The sequence below is a fragment of the Peromyscus californicus genome, unplaced genomic scaffold (assembly GCF_007827085.1).
Source record: "Peromyscus californicus insignis strain IS unplaced genomic scaffold, ASM782708v3 Scaffold_4__1_contigs__length_199733344, whole genome shotgun sequence".
Lineage (NCBI taxonomy): Eukaryota > Metazoa > Chordata > Mammalia > Rodentia > Cricetidae > Peromyscus > Peromyscus californicus.
In genome coordinates, this window is record NW_026294562.1 from 50,664,732 (window position 1) to 50,689,409 (window position 24,678).

The window sequence follows — 24,678 nt, forward strand, 5'->3', positions numbered from 1 at the left end:
AGCAAAATGAACAAAATGTATTACCTGCTATCATGTGGTAGTATTCTGAGGACAGAAAAAAGCCGTGAACAGCACAGGCAGATTCTGTCTCCATTGGATTTACAGAATTCTGATGTGTTAGTCTGCGTTTCACCAACAATGTAAGGCAAAGGATGTAATGCATCCCTGGCACTGAAGACCAATCGTGTCACTTCCAGTTAACTGATATCCTAATGATGTGTTGACAGTAGTGTGTGGTATGCACCACGTTTTTGATCCTTAGCTTTGACAGGGATAATCACTATGGCCCATACAGTCAAATTTGCGGGCTGCAGCCTCAAGGACAAGGACACAGCTCCCTGGACCAGCTGAGAAGTGGATGACTCTAAAACGTCCAAAAGCTCTTGCTGTGTAACAGCTCAGACACGATTCTTCACTAGCTCCCCCAGTAAGGGGCCGCCCACAGCTAGCTACCCACAGCTCTGCTTTCGTCTTTATAGGAAATGAAACTGGTTAAACACTGGCTTTTGCATGTTACAGGAAACAGCTGTGATGAATCTTAGCATATGACAGGAAAAGTGTGTGTGTTGCAATATGTTAGAAAACATTACTAAAACTTCTTAAATCAGACAACACAGTTTTTTCTTTTAAATAAATCTGATTCAGGTGCTTGTCAAAAATAGTAAGTAAAGCTCATTTTAGGATATATTTATAGACCCTTCACCCATGTAGAACTACAAGACAGTCATTTGAACATTTTTTTTTTCTTTTTGGTTTTTTGAGACAGGGTTTCTCTGTGTAGCTTTGGTGCCTTTCCTGGAACTCGCTCTGTAGACCAGGCTGGCCTTGAACTCACAAAGATCTGCCTGCCTCTGCCTCCCGAGTGCTGGGATTAAAGGCGTGCACCACCACCACCCGGCCTGAACATCTTTTTCCTAGATGTTTTGAGTTAATTCCTTACTTTTTCTCTCACTGTGCATGTTTGAAATTTTACAGTATTATAGGTGAATAGCAGAGTTGTTCTTTCATAGGGACAAGCAAAATAATAACATGTCTTACCAAACCCAATATAAAAGATTCAATGAAATATTTAAGTATATGACTAAGTCTTAAGAAAGGTGCTGGAAGAGATATTTAAATAATGATGATGATGATGGTTGATGATGATGATGATGATGATGATAATAATAATTTAGAGTCAGATATTCACTTTGATTAAAGTCAGAGGCCATAACAGAAAAAAGTCCCTAAGAGGTGACTTAGTTTGACTCTAAGTTTCCCACACTAGCTTCAATAATATTTCATTCTAAAATAGTCTGCTATCCAACACAATATAGATGCCATCATTCATTGTCCTGGTTAGTTTTTTTGTCAATTTGACACAAGCTTGAGTTTTCTGGGAAGAGGAACATCAATTGAGAAAAATGCCTTGATCAGATTTCCTGTAGGCAAATCTGTAGAACATTTTCTTAATTAATGATTAATGTGGGAGGACTTAGAACACAGCGGGTAGTGCCACTCCCAGGCAGGTGGCCCTGGGTTATATAGAAAGCAGATTGAGCATGCCATAGAGAACAAGTCAATAAGCACCACTCTTTCACGGCCTCGGCTTGCTTCAGTTTCTATCTCCAGGTTCCTGCCTTGAGTTCCTGCCCTGACTCCCTTCACAATGAACTATAACCTATAAGATGAAATAAACCCTTCCCTACTCGAGGTGCTTTTGATCATGGTGTTTAACACAGCAATAGGCAACTAACTAGGATATTCCACTGTTCTTTTGCTTTGCTTATTTTGATTTTTTTTAAATATAGACTGTACCTACAAAAAGAAACTGTTGTTAACAATGCAACTCTTATAAAGGAAAACATTTAACTGGGGGCTGGCTTACAGTTTCAGAGGATTAGTCCATTATCATCACGGCAGGGAGCATGGGCACACACACTGCACTGGAGCAGTAGCTGAGAGCTACATTCTGATCACAGGATAGGGGTAGGGACTGGCCTGTCAGAGGCTTTTGAAACCTTAAAGCCTGCCCCCAGTGACACACTTTCTCCAACAAGGACACCCCTCCTAATCCTTTCAAGTAGTGCCACTCCCTGGCGACTAGGCATTCAAATACATGAGCCTATGGGAGCCATTCTTATTCAAAACATCATACTTGGGTCAGCCTCCCTCATTAGGAAGAAAGCTTCTTAAGAACAAAAGCATTTATTACTAACTAAACACAGTCTCCTCAGCCAATCATCTTTAAATAACTATATTAGATGCCATTCTTCAAGAACCCAGGAAAATCACCTCATTACCATTTCCTTCAGCAACACTAACTTCCCCACAAGGGAGAGGTATGTGGGTGAACAGATGTTTTAATGAACTTGACTTAATCAATCCACAAGATAAGCACATATAAAAACACTGTAGTGTATACCATGAGCATATGCAATTTTTCATTTACAAATTAAAATAATAAATTAATTCAGAGATCAATTCTAAGCACATTGGGTTTTAATTCTCTTGGATCAAGCATTTTGAGAAGAACAGGTATTTCGAAGCATATTTATGTGATCCTCCTATCTGATTCTTCATAAAGCCCTGTGACCTGAAGCAAACAGGCAGGTCTCATTGGTACTCTCCTCGAAGCAGGCTGTTCTCCTTACCTCTCTACTGTCCCCCATGACAAGTCTGTCATTCTTCCCCTAAGGTCCCCCACTGCCTTTGTTCCCCACATTCATTTCAACTCAAGCTTTGAAGGTTCTTTTCTCCTGTCTCTAAGGCAATAATGGGACATCTTGGTAACCTCTCCAGGCAGCAAGCATACTGAGTAGATTGTATACTCACCCCATTTCACCCTCATGACTACCCTTTGAGGAAGATGTTGATGTTTCTCTATTTCCTGGTGGAGGTTAGCCAGTCTGCCCTGGGCTACAAAGAAGCAGAAGGGAAACAGGAATCAGAAAGAAAGTGTCTTCATTAGATTCCATAATGTTCTCCATTTCTTTGGGCATTTCCTTGTTCTCTTTCCAAACACTATTTGTAATCTTCCCATGTATGACTTCACATACATAGATCTTCCATTGTTTTTGCTTTTGTTTTGTGGAAATAAATTTAGATTCATATATTGCAGTCTTCAAAATAATACAAGTAGCTCCTGAACACCCTTCTGCTTCCCTCAGGTTCAGGGATGCAGTATTCCTAAGAGCCAAGTTAGAGGTCAGCCTAGTATCCATCAGCAGATAAATGGGTGAGTGAGATAAACCAGATTCAGAAAGATAAATACTGTATTGTTCTCATTTGTAAGCCCTAAATTTTATGTAGATACACAAAACCATACAGAGAGACAGACAGACAAATTTCCATGAAGTGGCAGAAGAGGAAAGAATTAGGGAGGGAGTAGGGGTCAACATGGTCTAAGCAGGTGGTCTGCTTAAAAGGAATTATCTTTACGAAGCCTGGTACTATGTACAATGAACATGCAGAAGCAAATAAATAAATAAAGTCCATCACTCTGTCATTTTAGTAGCTCTATTGAATAGGTGTGGGATTTGCCTTGATGGCACTCACAGACTTCTACTCTCCTATGCTTCATCTGTCAGAATAATCTAGGGATTCTGAAGACACAAGGTGCTTCGGGATCTCATTTTTATCTACTTAATCTGAACATGTGCATGAAGACTGGTGTTAGAGTATCTGCAGTTGAAATACTTAAATGTACACAGTGCTAGTGTTAATTCCTTTCTGACTAGCTGCCATTCAGCCAGGAATGGAGATGGTTAAACAGACTTCTGCTCATGAAAAACATTCTCCAGAAGCAATTGGTACTGAGCATTATCAGACTCCTTTGTACTTAAAAAAAATAAATGTCAGATTTCTTTTGAAACTCAACCATACGACAAGCAAAATGAAAGGTATTACTCTGTTAGAAATATTTCCCATCCTAACATGAACACAACATACAGAACAGTATCTGTAGCTGTTACCCTTCCATGCCAGATCTTCTGTTCAGCAGTACTGGGAGGACTGATGATGAAAGCCTAAGTCAGAACATGTAGGTTCTCTGCACAGTTAAACCTTTCAGACAGACAGGGTGGGGAGGAAGACCTAAAGGAAACAGCCTAGGAGTGTGGCAGGCATATCCTCCGTGTTCAGTTACAAAGGTCTGAACTATGACTGCCCCAGAGCTAGGCCCTGAATCCAAACTTCTTGAATCCTGTCCAAAATTTGGGTGGCTAACTCATTTGATACCATGATAGAGAGAGATATCATGGGGATAGAGAGAAACCCGGTGCTAGGGAAGTTGCCAGGAATCCCCAAGGAAGACCCCACTACTAGCAAAAGTGGAGAGGGTTCCTGAACTGAACTGGCTTGCCCCAGAGATTAGACTGGTGAATACCCTAACTCTCTTCTCCAATGACTGATGGAAGCAGATGCAGAGATCCACAGCCAATCACCAGATAGAGCTCCAGGAGTCTAGTCAAAGAGAGAGAAGAGGCAGTCTATGAGCAAGTGCATCAGGACCATGATGGAAAAACATACAGAGATGATCAAACCAAAATAGAGGGAACTCATGAAAGTTGGATCAACAGCTGTGGAGCCTACATGGGACTGGACTAGGCCCTCTGCATGGAGAGACAGTTGTGTAGCTTGATCTGCTTGGGGGGCCCCCTGGCGGTAGGATCAGAATCCATCTCTGGTGCATGAGTGGGCTTTTTGGAGCCCATTACCTATTATGGGACACCTTGTGCAGTCTTGAGGCAGGGAGAAAGGCTTGGACTTGCCTCTACTGGATGTGCCTCCCCATGAGAGGCCTTTCCTTCTTGGGGGTGGGAGAGAGGGGTGGGTTGGGAGGGGGAGGCTGTGGGTGGGGGAGGGAAAAGGGGGATCTTTGATTGGTGTGTAAAATGAATGAAAAACTTTTCTTAATAAAAAAAAGGGGGGGATAAAAGAAATCTATCTCTGCAGCTGGGCAATTTCTCCTGAATTAAAATTCCTAACAGTGGAGGCAGGGACTGTCTCTGACTCTGTTACTGCTTTTGGGACCCTTTCCTCCTACTGGGTTGCCTCAGCCAGCCTCAATAGGAGAGGAGGTGCCTAGTCTCACTGCAACTTCATATACCATGGCTGATAATATACATGGGAGGTCTGCCCTTTTCTGAAGAGAAAGAATAGTGGATGGCAAGAGAAGAGGGGAGGTTTGGGGAGACAGATATGGATCTATTTGCCCTCCTATATACAAATGATGAGTGGGATGAGAACGAAATCAGGGAAATAATACTCTTTACAATAGCCACAAATAATATAAAATATCTTGGGGTAAGTCTAACCAAACAAGTAAAAGACCTGTATGACAAGAACTTTAAGTCTTTGAAGAAAGAAATTGGAGAAGATATCAGGAAATTGAAAGATCTCCCATGCTCATGGATCAGTAGGATTAACACAGTAAAAATGGCAGTCTTATGAAATGCAATCTACAGATTCAATGCAATCCCCATCAAAATCCCAACACAATTCTTCATAGACCTTGAAAGAACAATGCTCAACTTCATATGAAAACAAAACAACAAAAAAAAAAACAGGATAGCTAAAAAAAATAATCCTTTATAATAAAGGAACTTCTGGAGGAATCACCATCTCAGACTTCAAGCTCTATTATAGAGCTAGATTATTAAAAACTGACAGGTGGATCAATGGAATTGAATCAAAGACCCTGATGTAAATCTACAAACCATGAACACCTGATTTTTGACAAAGCAGCTGAAATTATACCATGGAAAAAAAGAAAGCATCTTCAACAAATGGTGCTGGCACAACTGGATGTCAACACATAGAAGAATGCAAATAGATATCTATTGCCCTACATAAAACTTAAGTCCAACTGGATCAAAGACTTTAACATAAATCCATTTACACTGAACCTGATAGAAGAGAAAATGGGAAGTAGCCTTGAACACATTGGCACAGGAGATCACTTCCTGAACCAGTAGCACAGAGACTGAGATCGACAATTAATAAATGGGACCTCCTGAAACTGAAAAGTTTCTGTAAGACAAAACAGCAGTCCACAGGATGGGAAAAGATCTTCACCAACCTCACATATGACAGAGGGCTTATCTCCAAAATATATAAAGAACTCAAGAAAATAGACATCAAAATACCAAATTATTCAATTAAAAATTGGGTACAGATCTAAACAGAGAATTCTCAACAGAAGAATCTCAAATGGCTGAAATACACTTAAATAAATGCAAATCAAAACAACTCTGAGATAACATCTTACACCTGTCAGAATGGCTAAGATAAAAAAAAAATACTGATGATAGCTTATGTTGGAGAGGATGTGGAGTAAGGGGAACACTCCTCCACTGCTGTGGGAGTGCAAGCTTGTACAGCTACTTTGGAAATTGATGTGGCAGTTTCTCAGAAAATTGGCAATCAATTTACCTCAAGACCCAGCTATATCAATGTTAGTCATATAACCAAAGGATGCTCAATCATATCACAAGGACACTTGCTCAACTATGTTCATAGCAATATTATTCATAATAGTCAGAACCTGGAAACAACCTAGATGCCCCACAACCAAAAAAAAATGGATAAAGAAAACATGCTACATTTACACAATGGAATATTACTCAGCTGTAAAAACAATGGCATCATGAAATTTGCAGGCAAATGGATGGTACTAAAAAAAAAAATCATCCTGAGTGAGGTAACCCAGACCCAGAAAGACAAACATATTATGTAGTCACTCATAAGTGAGTATTAGCTGTAAAGTAAAGGATAACCGGGCTGGCTACAATTCACAGCCCCAGAGAAGCTAGGTAACAAGGAGGGCCTAAATGCATGGATTTCCCTGGGAAAGCTGTTGGAGTCCACCTCCAACCTGACAAAGGGTTCTTGGGGAGAGAAGAGAGGAATGAGGAAGAATTAAATAGAAATATAGGCAGAGATGACAAGAAAGACAGAGACACAGGATAGCTTTGGGAGGGCCCTGGGACAATACCTCGAGTTTTATTTTAATGAGCTTTTTATATACTACCAAGGGGAGAGGCAAAAGACCTCTCCCTTTCAAGATCAAAGCACAACATGCAGCCAAGCATAGACCCTTCAAAACACCTGGCAACCACACCCTTGGCCTAATCATCCTATTATGCAGCCCTGCTGGGTAAAGCAAGCTCAGATTCTCTGACCTTAATTAAGGCCTTACTAGGGAGCCTCTGCCGGTCCCCACAGAAGGGGAAATAGAAGAGATCTCCTGAGGAAACTGAGGAGGGGGATGGGAACATAAGGGACTGGGTTGGGCAGGTTAGGGGCTGAACGGAGGGGAAGAGTAATGAAAGAGATGTCTTGATGGAGGGGGCATTTTGGGGTTAAGGAGAAACCTGGTGCCAGGAAAACGCCCAGGAATCCACAAGGATGACCCCAGCTAAGACTCCTAGCAATAGTGGAGAGTCCCAGAACTGGCCATCTCCTGTGATCAGATTGGTGACTACTCTGTCATCAGAGAGCGGTCATTCAGTAACTGATAGAAGCAGATGCAGAGATTCACAGCCAAACCCTGCGAGTCTTGTTGAAGAGAGGGAGAAGAGATTGTACAAGCCAGGGGGGTCAAGGTCCTGAAGAGAGAACCCGCAGAGACAGTTAGCCTGAATTCTTGTGGAAGCTCAGGGACTTTGGACCGACAGCTAGGGAGCCTGCGTGGGACCAACCCAGACTCTGTACATGTGTGTGACAGTTGTGTAAGCTTGGTCTGTTTGTGGGGCTCCTAGCAGTGGGATCAGGACCTGTCCCTGGCACTTAAGCTTGCTTTTGGGAACCAATTGTCCACGTTGGATTGCTTCACCCAGCCTTGATGCAGGGGGAGGAGCTTGGTGCGCTATGCTTTGTTGATGCCCATGGGAGGCCTGCCCATTTCTGAACCGAGCGGGAGTGGACGGGGCAGGGGAGGGGAATAGATTAGGAGGAGAGTAGGGAGGGGAAACTGCAGCTGGGATGTAAAATAAATGAAAAAATAATTAATAAATGAAAAAGTAATATTTAAAAAAAAAAACTCAGACACTCTTCCCAGCATAAATGAGAGGAAAGTGCAAACCACAGCGCATTACCAAATTTACAAATAGAGTGAAACTGAGCAATAAAAGGACTTTGGAATTATATAAAGATGGGATAGGCTGGTTTGACGCAAGGAAGTAAAGGTACTTATAAACTCCAGATAAATATCTGAGACCAGAACAGATCTTGGAGCTGAGAAAGAGAAAAGTCAGAGTTGCTGGGGAAGCTGCATAAGTCCACTGAGATCACTCTGCCTTTCTTTCTTAGTGGGTATGAATTGGGGCTGGTCTGTTGGGGTGGGTTCGCTGCCACATTTTATTCTCTGGGTTGTAGAGAGGAAGCCAGTTCTTGAATCTGTATTGAGATAGTTGATAAATGAGGGAAAGAGAAACCCAGAAATGAAAACAATTACTACAGAGCAGGCTAAAGGCACTTCAGGTCTAACTACATACACTTGCACATATATAAATCTAATGCTAAGAACAGTGGGTGTAGATGTATGAAATCCTGTGAATAGTAACAAACAAACAGGACTCCTTGGTGACGATATGGTGACCGCGGTACCACACAGAAAAACAGATACTGAAGCACTTGGTTTCTGAATATGAGTCATTAAAGATGCTTCTTTGGAAAAGAGCAGGGGGGTTCATCCTTCACTGGGTCAGCATCTTTCTATATTTGCTGAAAGATGATGTCTTTAGATGTATATGCTGCATGATTCTGTAAAAATGCTTATGAGTCACTCTGGTGTTTCATTATATGCTATAATACATTCTAAATGATAGCATCATCTCCATTCTGTTCAAAGAACGTTAGAAAGAAATTACAATCGAATTTTTCCCATTTTTATTTGAAATTAGCTTATTAGCTAGTTGTTCTCTTATTGTTGTGGTCCCTATACTTTAGATTTCATCAAAACTTGGGTGTTTTTATGTATTCATGTGCTTAAAAAATAGTTGTGCTAATTCTCATTTTTTTAGAAAAAAAAAGACAACTGATGATAAATAGCTTATCAATTGCTAAGTGAAAAAAAATGAACTAACTCTGAAAAAAAAAAAAAAACCTGACTCGTGACTGAACTCACTGGCTTCCCTTTATATGGATTCTCATTTTTATTGGATAATCAGTTAATCTGTCATCCAGTGTTGGAGCCTACTAGGTTTCCTAGTGGCTGTACCCAGCAGGACTTCATGGGAGGTTGATTGGAGCACGGGCCTGGGTATCTGGTGTTTGTAAGGGTCTAACTAGCAAGGGGGAGGTCTTTTGCTCCACCCCTTGGCATTGTTATAAATAGACCTTTGAAATAAAGTTCTGGGCCAGTGGATAAGGATCCAGGCCCACCTTGTCTATCTTGTGTTTTCTTTCTGTTTCTTTATTCTCTATTTCTAACTAAGTCTCTTATCCCTCAATCCTCAAGAGTTCCTAGCGTAAATAAGTGTGGGGGCTGGTCCACTACAATCCAGGCATCACTTTCATATATACATACTAAGTAATTTGGTATGAATCAAAAAATATGGAACTGGGTTATTTCCTAATCATTTTCTAAAACTACAGCCTGATCTGGCACAAATACATTCTGAGGCTTGTGTGGGTTTTATAAAGTCAGATATTAGTAGTTTGTGTTCTGTGTGAAACTTCTATATGGAGCAACTAGGTAACATATTCAAATCAGAAATTGATAGTAAATAAAAATCTTGAAATTTTCCTAACAAATATATCAGAGGCAAAAATTTGCAATGATCTGCAGCAAAGACAATAATATTCTGTGTGTGTGTGTGTGTCTGTCTCTGTCTCTGTCTCTCTCTATCTTTATCTCTATCTCTCATAGGACAATTATTTCACTGTATGTACATTTTTTAAGCCCAGGAAAATTCTTGTCCTGACTCATTACTGTACCCCCATCTCCTGTCTCCTTGCTCTTGGAATTGACTCTTTGAAGTTCAACCCTTTTTACCAAATGGACTCACATCCTCTACTTGAAATAGACTTTGGGTTCTAATAACACAATAGTTGCTGCTGTTCATCAAACTCTTGTTCTATGCTGGAAACTTTTACAACAGCTTTATGAAAATTGTCATCATCCAAACTTTGTAACAACCATTTACTTCTTTTTTTTTTTTACAACTTAGATGCAGGAACCACAGTGAATTAATTGAGAAAGCTGCTCAAGGCACCACAGTTAGTGAAGTATCAGGTTGGAGGCTAAAAAGATCTGGAATTATTTAGTCTCAGAAAATGGATCAACAAAATGCATGGTTCCTATTTCAGTAGTTATTTGCATGTCATGAGGAATCACTCCTTGTAGCCCTAGAAGGAAGGTATTCCTTTATTGTTTTAGTACTGTATTGCAGAGAAATAACAGCAAAGAAAGTTCAACAAACTTTCTAAACACATATCTGGTGTCAGAGCCAGAATTCTAACCCCAGATTAATGCTTATAACTGAACACTACACACACACCCTGTGGTATTTAATGAATGTTACCCTTAGCTCATTTGAAGCCTGCTTAGGAGAGACCTCAATATCTTACTGCTAATCTCTTATAGCAACAGATAGAAAACTATATTGATGTTAATAATGGAACTTGATGGCAAGGAAAGTGGTCCAAGATTAAAATCATTTGTTAGGGAAAGTCACTAGCCCACATATGGCCATTGATGCTAGTCTCCCTAATGTTATTTAGATAAACTACTCCTGAGGATTCTTATTCATTCAGCATCTCTGACCCAATGTGAACAAGGGGATTTTGTTGGAAGTAACTCTCCATGATTAAATGTGGACAAAAATCACTAGTAATCCTTAAAGAAAGAAGAAAAAAACTACACACCAAAAACATTGTGTTCAGTATCCTTGGATTTGTTTTTGAGATCTTCTCTGTAAACCATCTTCTTGTATTCATAGATGTCAAAGAGCCCTGGAGAAGGAATGCCTTCACCCTTTGTCTAAAGTACGAATTATATAAACAACCTACTGGTACATCAAACCACTGGCGTTTTTATAGGAGCACTTATTCAGATCATGTGTTCAGAGTCCTGACATTTCAGTTCCCCTGCCTTTCTGTTACCCTTCAAAAGCAATGAACTCAGGAAAACACACACACACACACACACACACACACACACACACACACACACACACACACATGCATGAACATAGTACAAAATAAATATGAAGAACTGAAAACTAACTGATTTCCATCATCCCCTCTTTTACTTCTTTTGAGCCCCAGGATATATGGGATTACAAGATCAAATGAGAATCATATTTTTATTGCTTGTCACTAGCCAATATCTGCTCATTTGCTCTCTCCATTTGCATAGAAAATTGACACTTGAAAAGATGTCCTTTAATTTCTTATCTTGGTAAATGTGTTACTTTTGTATGTTTTGTACTGCTTAGGACATAATGACGTCTTCCCAGACAACTACCTACCCTGGAATGCATGTCACCATTCCCAATCCTTACCCACCAACAAGTTCCATGGCTCTTCATCCTCAACAACCTCTGGGGTTTTTAAATATAGGAAACCAAGTACAGACTGGGCAACTTTCCTTCATTACATCTCCAGGAATCTTCACTACCAGTCAGCTGGGGCTAGAAAATGTGCCAATGGTACATCCAGCTCCAGGAATAACAACAACCAACACCAACTTTAAAGATGCAGCAATAGCTCTTGGGGTGAGTATATTTGCCACTAGAATTTTAATGTTGCATTTGCAAGGTTTCCAAGCTATAAGTCAGTTATAATAGTATATTGTCCAATGAGCAAAAACATTTGAGGATTATTCTGATAATTGTGTCTTTCCCAGAAAAACAACCATCAGTCTGTGTATGAGTCACCCTGGGTTAATTTATTTTAGATTCAGTCATGAGTCTAACAGTTGACAGAAGGCTCTCCCTAGCAGGAAGATCCCGTAATGGTGACATGACGGGAGCCCAGCTATTTCTCACTTGATCTCACTGTTGTGAAAGTCTTTTTAGACAACCTCACTTCTGTCTTTGGACAGGTTATAAATGCATATCCTATAAAGATGAATTAACTTTAAAGAGATCATTGATAATTGTTTTAAAGGGAATGGAGCTGCTAGCAAACAGTCTGGGGAAAGCAGAATGTGAAAAAAACTTGGAAATGTTATGTCTTTGTTGCTTTACTTCACAAAAGTTGATTTGAACTGGACACCCACAATCTTGTTCCTATAAGCATTGTAAAGCCAGCCTGACTTGTCATAAAGACTCCACATGCTTAGACAGAAGTGACCGTCATTTGCTAAGCTTTCCCATACCTCTTCACACATTCCCACCAATGTGTCACGTCTCTTCCTATGTACAGCTCCAAAATCTTGGCTACAGGAGTCGGTAGACAATAGGTTCCCACTATGTATTGGAATTCTTCTAGCCATTCACTAGCTAGTGGTTTTGGTAGTCTAGTCAAGTTACAGTGTTTCAGGCAAATAAAAATGAACAGTACCCCACCCTCCCCTCCAGCAGCCAATCTACACTGGGAAGGATATTCGCCTGCCAAATGGAGTACATTCCCTGCAAACTCATAGTTCACACAGTTGTTGAAAATATCTGGGAGTACAAGGCAGGCACAGTCTCTGCCCTCAGGGGGCTTATGGCCTAGCTGGGGAAATAGGGCTGTACATATAACAAGGATGCACTCTAGAGAGTGTGTTGGGAGGTGAAAAAATAATACATAGGTACTGAATGAGGTAACCCAGACTAAGAAGAACAAAAATCTTGTGTTCTCTCTCATATGCACATCCTCTTTTACTGTTGGGGGGGCAGGAGTGTGAGTGTGAATGTGAGTATGGGCTATGAAACTAGAAAGGAGATCCCAAGAAGAGAAAAAGAGGTGTTGAGGAAAGGGGATGGGCAATAAGACACATGTAACATGTAATCAGAAGGGAGGCTTCTGGGAGTGGAAGGGTATAAGGAGGATACAGGGAAATAGATGAGATGAGAAGAGAAAGGAAATATCAATAATTTCAACAATTTCATTTGAAAATGCCATAATGAATCCTAGTACTTTATATGCTAACTTAAAAATTAAGTAAGTAATATACAGAGCGTAAGAGGGAGAAGAAAAAGCAGGTAGTGAATGGGTAGAAAGTTGAAGTTCATCAAGATGGGCATTCCAAACGCATGAAGTTCAGAGTGAGCCACACAGCTATCAGGACAAGAAAAAATGACCAGTGTAAAGTCTTCAGATGAAAAATGTGTGTGATGTAATTGATGAACAAGAGGAGGCCAATAAAGAGAGCAGAATGCACAAAGGAAGGAACAGCTGGAAGGAGGCCAGAGGAGAGATGGGGGCATACCTGGTGGAACATCTGGAGCAGACAGCTTTGGCTTTTCCTGTGTGGAACAAGGATTCATTTGGAGCATTCTTCCTGATAGAAAAAAAAAACATATGCAATCTAAATATATTTAAAGAAAAGGTGAAGTTCTGCTTTAAAAAAACAAAAACACAGTTGGCAGAAGCGGAGTCCTCTCCATGAGGATTGTGAAGCTACACCCCAAGTTATACTTCAGGAACCACAGATGGTGGGGGTAGAATATCTGTCCCCCTCCACTCAAAACCATTGTGATGGTTAGCTTTAATTGTCCACTTGGCACAACCTAGAATCACCTGAGAAGACAGACTCAATGAAGGATTGTCTGCATTGTGTTGCCCTGTGGGGTATGTCTTTGAGGGTTTGTCTTAATTAAGTTAATTGATATGGGGGAACCCAGCCCACCATGGGTGACACTATTCCCTAGGAAGGGAGTCCTAGGCAATATAAGAGTGGAAAAATCAGTCTGAGCATAAGCAAGCAAGCAGGTGTGCATGCATTTCTATCTCATGTGATATGATTAGCTCTTTGAAGTCTCTGCCTTGATTTCTGTACAGTGATAGACTATAACCTGGGATTATGGGTTGAAAATAAACTCTTTACCCTAAGTTACTTTGTGTCTATGATATTTTTCACAGCAACACAAAGGAAACTTGGGAAGAAATCAGCATAGAACAAGTTGAATGTCAAAATGGTTAAGGCTATGGGCAATTTTAATCAATGAAGTGTAAAGCCAGGGCTATATAGGTAGAAAAGAGGAGCCAATAAGGACTGAAGCTGTAACTGCCCCTCATCAAGATGACAGCAAGGATGGGAAATTTGTACTCAGATTGTGCTCTTGGAGAACAACTTGTGGAAACAAATCTGAAGTCATACGCAGGAGTTTCCAGTCTCAGATGTAGCATTGGTTAAAACAGGTCCATTAGCTCTCAGAAGCTGTATCTAAAGGATAATGTACATATGTGGATGTGCAAGAGTATTTGCTCAGAGGGAAGGTTCATGGCTTTCACAAGTTTCAGTGCATTTCAACAATATATTATTATTTTAGCACATTTATGAAATTGTTATTTTTCTTTTAATTCAATTTAATTATATTCAGTACCTATTCATTGAGGAAATAAATAAACACAGAAGTTTCTGTGGCAATAGTCTTCCTGGATAGATAAGATACAAACATAAACTTGAGAAGAAATGGACTATGGGTATGTTATTGAGCTTTGGACCAATATAGCAACTGCTGCTTCTCAGAAATCTGTAGCTGGAAGTTTTTCCTGCCTGGACCCACAGCTGCTCAGACCCAAATAAACACACAGATGCTTATATTAATTAAAACTGTTTGGCCTAATGGCTCAGGATTCTTGTTAGCTAAATCTTACACTTAAATAATTCTTATTTATGCTTAGCCACATGGCTTGGTACCTTTTCCCAGTTCTGCCTTCATATCTTGCTTCTCATTGCAGCGGCTGGAAGCATCTCCTGAGTCAGCCTTCCACTTCCCAGAATTCTCTCTCTTTGTCCCAACTATACTTCCTGCCTGGCTACTGGCCAATCAGCATTTTATTTACACAGAGCGATATCCACCTTCAACTACAGAAATCCATGCTTACTCTACAAAGAAAGTGGTTATAAGAGTTACAAAGAAGTAAAATATCTATCCCTTATCATTGGTAAAATACCTCTTACCTGGTATGATAACAGTTGCATACGAGCATTTCAAAAACAAACAATACAAGGACTAGAAAGATGGTTCCAGGGTCAAGAGCACTGGCTGATCTTGCAGAGGACCTCAGTTCCTCCTAGCACCCACTTGCTGGCTCATAGCTGTTTGTAGCTCTAGTTCCAAGGGATCTGACCACCCTCTTCAGGCATCCTTGAGCACCACCAGGCACACAGGTGATGCATAGACATGCATACAAGCAAAACATCCATACACAGAAAATAAAATAATAATTTTTAAATTAAAAATATGAAAGAATATAAAAGCAAATAATACCACATGCTTTATTTCTTAAAATACAAGAGGAATTTATGAAGAAAAAAGTCTATTTGACTAGTATAATAACCAAGACAACTCAGAATGGATGGAACCAACCTGAGCCTGAAAGGACAAACGGCAAATGAGTTCTGGAGTCAGTCCACTGCCCTGCATTCTGGGCATCTGCCCCTTCATAACTATGTACCCTTTGGCACTTGATTTCTTATGGCTTTGTGTTGCCACCTAGTGGTTAGTAGAGTGACATGCAAGATGTTTAGAGCATTGTCAGGCATATGATTAATACTCTAGGTGACTTCATCTTCATTCACTCCTTTTTTCATGACTAGCCTTGCCTGGGCAGGGAGCTGTGCTACTTCTGCAAGACAGTCACTGTCACCCCAGCACAGCATTCTTTGCAAACTCACAGGGGACACTAAGAGATGCTTAAGTAATCATACTTTCTAAAGGCTTCTCTGCAGACCATTCAGAAATCAAACAAGGCCTCTTTAAAAATGTTTATAATGTGTGTGTGAGCGTGCATGTGTGTGTGTGTGTGTGTGTGAGTGAGTGTGCACGCTCACACACGCAAGCACATACATGGAGGTCAGAGGGCAATTTGCAAGACTCAGATCCTACCATATGGGGTCTAGGTATCACACTCTGCTCATCAAACTAGACAAGAAATGTCCTTACCCACTGAGTCATCTCACTGACCCCTCAAACAAGGGCTTTTATTAATTAATTAATAATTAATTAACTAATTTCCAGACCAATTACAGTTTCCCCTCCCTCCTCTCCTCTCAGTCCCTCTCCTCAACCTTCACCCCGATTCATTCCTCCTCCTTTCTCTTCAGAAAAGGGCAGGCCTCCCATGTGTATTATCCAGTCATGGTATATCAAATTGCAGTAAGATTAGGCACCTCCTCTCCTACTAAGACTGGACAAGGCAACCCAGTAGGAGGAAAGGTCCCAAAAGCAGGTAACAGAGTCAGAGACAGCCCCTGCTCTCACTGTTAAGAGTCCCACAAGAGGACCAAGCTATACAACTGTAACATTATATGCAGAGGACCTCGGTCAGTCCCATACAAGCTCTCTTGCTAGCAGTTCTGTCTCTGTAAGCCCCTATGAGCCCAGGTTGGTTAATTCTGTGGTTTTCTTGTCTTGGCACCTCTAGCTCTCACAATACTTCCTCCCCTCTTCTATGTGATTCCCTGAGGTCTGTTAATGTTTGGCTGTGGGTTTCTGCATATGTTTGCATCAGTTGCTTCGTGAAGCTTCTCTGAAGACAATTGGGCTAGGCAACAATCTATGAGTATAGCAAAATATCATTAGGAATCATTTCATTGACTATTTTTTTGACCAGGCATGTTTGGTTCCATCTTGGGTCTCTGGGCTGTCCCAGACTCTGGGTCCTAGCCCTCCAGGTGGTGTCAGTGGTGGGCTCCCTCTCATGGTATGGGTCTTAAGCTAGATCAGTCATTGGTTGGCCATTCCCATAATTTCTATACCACCTTTACCCCAAATTATCTTGTAAGCAGGGCAAATTGTAAGTCAACGGTTAAATGGGTCAGTTTGGATCCCAACCCCTCCATTGGAAGTCTTGCCTGGTTGTGGGAGATGGCCATTCAGGCTCTGTATCCCCCATTGCTAGGAGTCTTAGCTAGGGTCACCCTCATACATTCCTGGGAGTTTCCATAGCACCATGTTTCTAGCTCATCCTAGAGAGGCCCCTGGTTCCAGTTGTCTTTCCCAGTACTCTCTCCCTCTATCCTCTCCCCACCTGATACCTCCTGTTCCCATGCCTACCCTTCCCCATTCAGACAAACACACACACACACACACACACACACACACACACACACACACACCCATCCACCTGTGATGTATATTCTATTCCATCTTCATAGTGAGATTCATGTGTCCTCTCTTGAACCCTCCTTATTACTTAGCTTCTTTTGGTCTATGGATTGTAGTGTGGTTATCCTTTATAGCTAATATCATGCTATAAGTGAGTACATGCCATGTTTATCTTTCTGGGTCTGGGTTACCTCACTCAAGATAATCTTTTGTGGAGACCCACAAAGGTTTCCTAGAGAGAGCTGAGCTTGCTTGTGGTTGGAAGTTTTCCTGTATCCTGCCCAGTCTTGCAGCTGCTCAGACCCAAATAAATACACAAAGGCTTATATTATTTTTAAACTACGGCTAGGGCAGGCTTCTTGCTAGCTATTTCTTATATCTTAAATTAACCCATTTCTATAAATCAATAACTTACCATGTGGTTTGTGGCTTACCAGTACTTTATATCTCGTTTCTTCTGGCGGCAGCTAGCAGTGTCTGTCTTGCCTCTCCTTTCTCTTCCTGTCTTTCTGTTTGATTTCCCACCTGCCTCTAAGCCACCTTGCCATAGGCTAAATGGCTTTATCTATCAACCAATCAGAGCAACACATATTCACAGCATACAGAAAGACATCCCACAGCACTTGCTTTACCCAGCAGAGCTGCATTAGAGGATTGCTTGACCATGCACATGGTATCTAGGTGAATGGAAAGGTCTACACTTGGCTGAGCTAGGGGGAGGTCTTTTGATCCACCCCTTGGCATTCTTATAAATAGCCCTTTAGAAGAGACAGGAGGGGTTAGTGGATAAGGATCCAGGCCCTCCCGAGGCTATCCTGTGTTTCTGTTTCTCTCCCCTCTATCCTTCTTTATCCCTCACTCCTCAAGAGTACCCTGGAGTAAAATGTGGGAGCCAGTATCCCAGCCAGGCTCCTACGATCTTTTCTATTTCTATCCATTTATCAGCAAATTTCATGATGCCATTGTTTTAATAGCTGAGTAATACTCCATTGTTTAAATGAACCACATTTTCTTTATCTTCTCTTTGGTTGATGGACATCTAGGTTATTTCCAGTTTCTGGCTATTACAAATAAAGCTGCTATGAACATAGTTGAGCAGGTATCCTTGTGGTATGGTACAGCATATGTCCAGGAGTAGTATAACTGGGTCTTGAGGTTGGTCAATTCTCAGTTTTTTGAGAAACCACTATATTGATTTCCAAAGTGGCTGTTCAAGTTTGCACTCCCACCAGCAATTGAAGAGTGCTCCTCTCATTCCACATCCTTGCTAGCATGGGCTGTCACTTGTGTTTTTTGATCTTAGCCATTCTGACAAGTATAAGATGGAATCTCAGAGTCATTTTGATTTGCATTTCCTTGATGGCTAAGATGTCAAACAACTCTTTTACCTGAGGCCCTTCCTCCCTAGTTGTTTCAGTATACATCAAAGTATTCACTGTTTGGGTGAATTCTCAAGGATCCTGGAAAGACAGACAGTAAATAAACAGGAGTAACTGCAGTCATAAAGCCTCACAGGCTAGAAATAAAGAAGTCATTTTTAGATGCCTCTTTGTTTTCCTTTTCAGGCAGTCCATATCATAATTGGATTGATGCACATTGGCTTTGGAACTATTCTTGGGTTGATGAGCACCTATGTGTCTTGGACATTTTCCTCTACTGCTTTTGTTGGTGGATATCCATTCTGGGGTGGAGTCTCTGTGAGTAGATTCCTGGGACACCTCTTCCTGTACAGTATGGGTATCTCCAGCCTGTTTACAGCTCAATTCTTGATGAATGACATGTCTGAGGGCTAGAGGGCTTTGAGAAATAATCTCTCTGGTTGAGCAGAAGAAAGGAGGGCCTGTCACTCCCCACTTTAGACCAGCAGCTTAAACTCACTCTAAATGCATGTGCAGATCAAGAACCAATGTGTTGGATGGAGAGTCATGAAAGGGGATGATCTGAAACATGACAAAAATAGGCCATTGACAAGATGAGATTGAGGACAAGATGAGGTTGAGGACAAGATGAGGCTGAAGACAAAATGAGATTGAGGACAAGATGAGGCTGAGGACAAGATGAAGTTGAGGACAAGATGAGGTTGAGGACAAGATGAGGCTGAGAACAAGATGAGGCTGAGGACAAGATGAGGTTGAGGACAACATGAGGTTGAGGACAACATGAGACTGAGGACAAGATGAGGCTGAGGACAAGATGAGGTTGAGGGCAAGATGAAGTTGAGCAGGAGGCACAATCATCCAAACAAACTCAGAGTCATCTGTAACAGGTGTTCTTTACATGCAAAAAAAATGAGGGTGGGGAATCAGAGATGTATCCCCCAAGAGTTAGTCTTAAAAAACTGATCTGTAGGTAAGTAAAACCAAACATGCATACCTAGAGCAATGACTTGTATAAGGAGACAGTCCCAGGCACAGCAGAGAACCTATCATTCATGAATTTGTCTGTTTCTATAGTTCATTGTGTCTGGCTCACTCTCCATATCAGCATTCAAGAAATTCTCTCCCTGTCTGGTAAGTTAAAAAAATTATTTCTACTTTAAATTCCTTTAAAGACTGGTTTGATTTACTAGCAAGGAAAACTTGAGATAATAGATTCAAAGAGTGCAGACGGAAGCTCTCTCAAAATACCTGCCAGCTGCTGGGTAATGACTGTGCTGGTGCCGGGGAGGGAAGCAGTTTGCCACTGAGAAAGGCAGAGCACCACATCCAGGCTCTTGGAATCACAAGAGTGGGAATTAGTATAGATAAGTATTGTTTAAGCTTTAACCCGATGGCTCCCAGGTTCTGTTGGGTCACACAGCATTCAGGTAAAACCAAGGAGGAATCTAGGAGCCAAAACCCATCTACGTGCCACTTCAATAACAAATTCTGTTCACTGCCGTTTCTCAGCTCTATCTTGTATCTTCACTTTTCACTCGTGTGTAATTCCTATTCTCATTCAGGTTGTCTCTGTTGTCAGTTCTTTAAGCTGCATCTTTAAAAGCATCTAGTTCAGAGGACAAGAACAGCACATGGAAATGTCCACAGAGATGGGGGTTCAATGTTCCAAGCCACAGCATGCCCCTTGTCCAATTTCCTGGCTTAATGGCAAACCAGGAAAAGGGCATTTTCCCCTAAACCTAGAGAAGAAGTCGTTTCAAGACTATGTGAAGCTATGCACGAGAACAAAAAAGGGGGAAATGGGAACATGGAATCATGTTGTCTATGCGCTCCAGGTAAAATAATGGATCAAGCTAAAGCTAGAATCAGCATAGCTCTGATTAGTCGCATCTACTGTAATCAAAAACAAAAAAATTAAAAATAAAAAACTAAAAATAAAAAACCCACAGCATCCTTTTCTGTATAGGTCCTGCCTGCCAGAGGTTGTGTAGAAAGAGACTGTCTTTTGGGGTGGGACAACTAGATAGGAATGTATAAAGTCAGATACTAGGACCATCTCATGTGTGATGGCTGTAAGAGTTAAAAGTGATATCATTTTAAATATAAAACAAAATACCTCTCAGAGAATAATGCCCGTTAGTTTGTTCTTGTAGCTGGAGAGATGGCCCAGCAGTTAAGATTACTGACTTGACCACTCCTCTAGAGGACCTGAGTTTCATTCCCAGTATTCACCCAGTGACTCATGATCTCTGTAACTCCAGGTCCAAGGGATCTGATGGTCTCTCCTGGCCTCCTTGGGCACTGCATACTCATGGTACATAGATATACATGCAGGCAAAACACCTACAAATTTTAAAAAATTAAATAAATCTCAAAAAATAACAATCTTAGGTTTGTTCTTTTATTGCTTTTACAAAGTAGAATTGTATTGTATTGTATTGTATTGTATTGTATTGTATTGTATTGTATTGTATTGTATTGTATTTTGAGGCAGGTTTTCTCTTTGTAAAAACCCTAGCTGTCCCGGAACTCACTCTGTAGACCAGGCTGGCCTCGAACTCACAGAGATCCACCTGCCTCTGCCTCCAAGTGCTGGGATTAAAGGCGTGTGACACCACTCTCAGCTGTTTTTTAATTTTTACTTTAAATTTTTTCACACAATGTATTTAAGTATATTCTCTCCCCTCCCCCAGCTCCTCCCAGATCTTCCTGACCTCCCTACTCACCCAACTTCATGTTCTTTCTCTTTCACAAAAAAAGGAAAGAAAGGAAGGAAAGAAGGAGGGAGGGAAGAAGGAAGGAAAAAGAAAGAAGAGAGAAAAGGGGGAGGGAGGGGCTGAGGGAGAGAGGGAGGGAGGAAAGAAGGAAAGAAAGAAAAAAATAGCAAACTCTTCCCCATAGATCCCTGACCCCTGAGAGGAGGGATTTGATGAAGGCATCTCATGTAGGCTTGAGTGCTCCAAAGTCTCTCACTCTCTGCACATTGTCCATTTGTGGGTCTCACAAGGCAGAGACATTATTGTGAACAAAGCTCATATGTAAATGTAGTAAATGAACTTCTGCTTCAAATTATATTTATATGATTTATTATATTTCTATTATTTCCAATATTTACAGCTTTTTAGAGAAGACTGACATTTAGGATACAGAGTAATTTTCACAACTACTCAGAAGGACAGAAGAAAGACATTCTATCAACTTCAAATATTGTTTCATGCTAGTGACATAGCTCAGTGGTAGAGCACTTGCCTAGGATGCATCAGACCTTGAGTTCAATCCTCATTATGATCAAAACTAAAATAAGATGTCAAAGATTAAGAACCATTAACTTGAATAAACTCCCACTCCCTTTAAATTCATTTGTCTTCTACATGATGGACTGTTCTTATTGCCTCCAACAGGTGAAAAGCACCCTGGTAATGAACATCATTAGCGCTATCTGTGCCTTTGTTGGAGTGGTTCTGTTGCTGTGGGATCTGAACATCAATGGCTACAATAATCAAAACTATGTGATGGTGGTGAGTACCCTGCCATGGACCATATGACTGCTCTCTCCTCACTGCCAGAGTATATCTATTGTTGTCTCCTATTTATTATACAGCAGCTCCATTGAGAAAAGTCTCTCTATTTCTAACCCTACTCCTAGGAATGTGATTGCTAAAAAACAAAGTGAGAAAATTACATTTGCAGATAGAAGAAATCAGAGAGACCACCCTGTTGCCATCACAGAAACAATGGATAGAGCTTGGCAGCTCCAAAATATACTCAGAATTTCTTTTTCAGCACTTTAAAATTCTGCATAAATAAGATATCAAAGTTTTGAGTGGCTTTTTTAGAATGAAAACAGAGATGAAGATTGTCTGCTCATGTGCAATCAAGTCCCTCTGATTATTTCTTTATTGTCATTAAATGCTTATTTTGGAAAAATAAAAATTAATTTTGATTTTTCTTTAAAATACCAGAAGAATTTTCCTTTCAGCAAGTAGACTATTTAGGAATATTAGAAAATAAGTGTGTGTGTGTGTGTGTGTGTGTGTGTGTGAGAGAGAGAGAGAGAGAGAGAGAGTGCGTGTGCGTGTGCGTGTGCGTGTGCGTGTGTGTGTGTGTGTGTGTGTGTGTGTGTGTGTGTGTGTGTGTGTGTGGTTTTTTTTCTTTGCAACAGTCTCCTTGCTGTTATGAAAAAAAATACCACTCACAGAGTAAGTTGAACATGAGTGAGATAGCACTTTTGATGAGTCGGGACATTTCTGAAATCTACCTGAGACCCTCACATTCAGCCTCACATTCTATGTATTTCTGATTTCAGCTTTCTGGGAAAGGAATTTCAGGTGTGCTGGCAATGTTTTCCTTTTTGGATTTCAGCATAGCAAGTGTCATGGCCTACTTTGCTAACCAAACCATGCTCCATGGCAACAGGGTAAGTTGAGTCTCTTCTTTATAAAAATAACCTGAATACACATTGCAGAAACGCAGGCTCGTATGTCTGCCAAACTCCACTGTGGGCTGACTACAGAGCTCTCTGTACTCCACTCTGCTGGGACAGAGGAGAATGAATGGACTGTTAACAACACTGCTTGTTTTTTATCCTTTCTAGTCTGTCCTGGCTGTTCCAACTGTGTATGCGGCCAACCCCTTGATGCAAGAGTCTTTCCCAGATCCTCCAAGCTATGATAGCATCCCACCTTGTGCTCCTAGACAATAACAGGCATAAAGAATCACTGGTACAATTTGATATAGTAAAACTTCTCTGGAAAAAAATTCTTATGAAGCCGGTTTTTGTTGCCCACAGTGCCTACAAATCTATTTAGTGCCTGTATTTGGAATTTGTTCCTAGGCTAATAGTCACTGGGTCTTCAATCAGGGCCTCTTTCTGCTTACCGTTACTGCACCTGTCAAGGGGGAAGGACAAGGGGCTGAAAACTGACTCTGCAGTGCTCTTATCATTAGAAACCTTCTATCCATGTTACCTTTTCCACAATAAAATGTCATGGGGACATAAGCCTCTTTTGATATCTTTCTGACAGATGCTGGCAAGGCTGATGTTTCTTGAATGGAGGTTTACATACTGTCCAGTCACTTGAGTTCCTTAGTCATCTTCCCCATGTTATGTTCAGAAACCATAGGTCCAGTGGCGTTTGTTGGGGGCCTCATTATTTTATACACCAACATAATCTCCAACCAGTTGACTGGTATTTATATTTTTTATTAATTTTTTATTTTATAAATTACCATACACGATATTAGATATCACTGTGGAATTGGGGGGGGTGTTTTTAATACATCTTTAATTAAAATATAATTACATCACTTTTCCTTTCCCTTTCCTCCCTACAACCCCTTTCAAGGCCCCTCCCTCCAACTTTTCCCATGTCCCCACACTCCCAAATTGATAGCCTCTTTTTTATTATTGCCGTGCTATTACATATATGTATGCACAAACACATACATAAAACCTGCTTAGTCTGTTTTGGTTGTTTGTGTGCATATGGTTTCGGGGCTGACCACTTTGTCCGGATAACCAATTATGGGGTTCATCTATGAAAAAAGCTAATTCTCCCTCTCTAAGTAGTCATTGGTTCTCTGTAATTCTGTGTCTACAAGTAGGACCCCATGAGATCTCCCCGCCTTCCACACTAGCATGTCAATTGATACTGCCACTGTTCCAGTCTTGTTTATGTAGACATAGTACCAGAAAACACTGTACAAGCTGCTAAGAGAAGGAAGCATTTAACAGTCCTACCCAACTGTGACAATCATGAACCACAACAATGACCAGCATGGCAAGACACCCATAAAGGTGAGGAGAGTGGCACTGACCGTCAGTGGTAGCCAACAGCTATCTAACTGGACTTAGGCCCATTCAGCAGGAGGGAAATCATGCCTGCTACTAGAAACCTAGCCAACTTCTCAGGACTCGTGAGGTCATGGATCTTAGAAGAGAATCTATTACCATTATTTTACTAGGCCAGCATAATTCCTAACCACAGTCTGAATCTTATGCTTACACTCACCAATAAGTACAGTTGCCACCCCTTATCCAATATATATAGCAAATGAAGACCATCACAGAAAACCACACTTGGACACAATGCAGAGATCAATGGGTC

At 40.9% G+C, this 24,678-nt stretch overlaps 1 protein-coding gene across 1 annotated transcript; it reads left to right on the top strand.

Moving 5' to 3' along the window:
- The first annotated feature begins 11,429 nt into the window (after positions 1-11,429).
- Ms4a12 (membrane spanning 4-domains A12) lies at positions 11,430-23,273 on the top strand. Its single transcript, XM_052760089.1, has 6 exons — positions 11,430-11,702; positions 18,758-18,889; positions 19,646-19,702; positions 21,973-22,089; positions 22,878-22,988; positions 23,166-23,273. The coding sequence occupies exons 1-6, from the start codon at positions 11,430-11,432 to the stop codon at positions 23,271-23,273; spliced, it is 798 nt and encodes a 265-aa protein (XP_052616049.1).
- Positions 23,274-24,678: the final 1,405 nt, after the last annotated feature.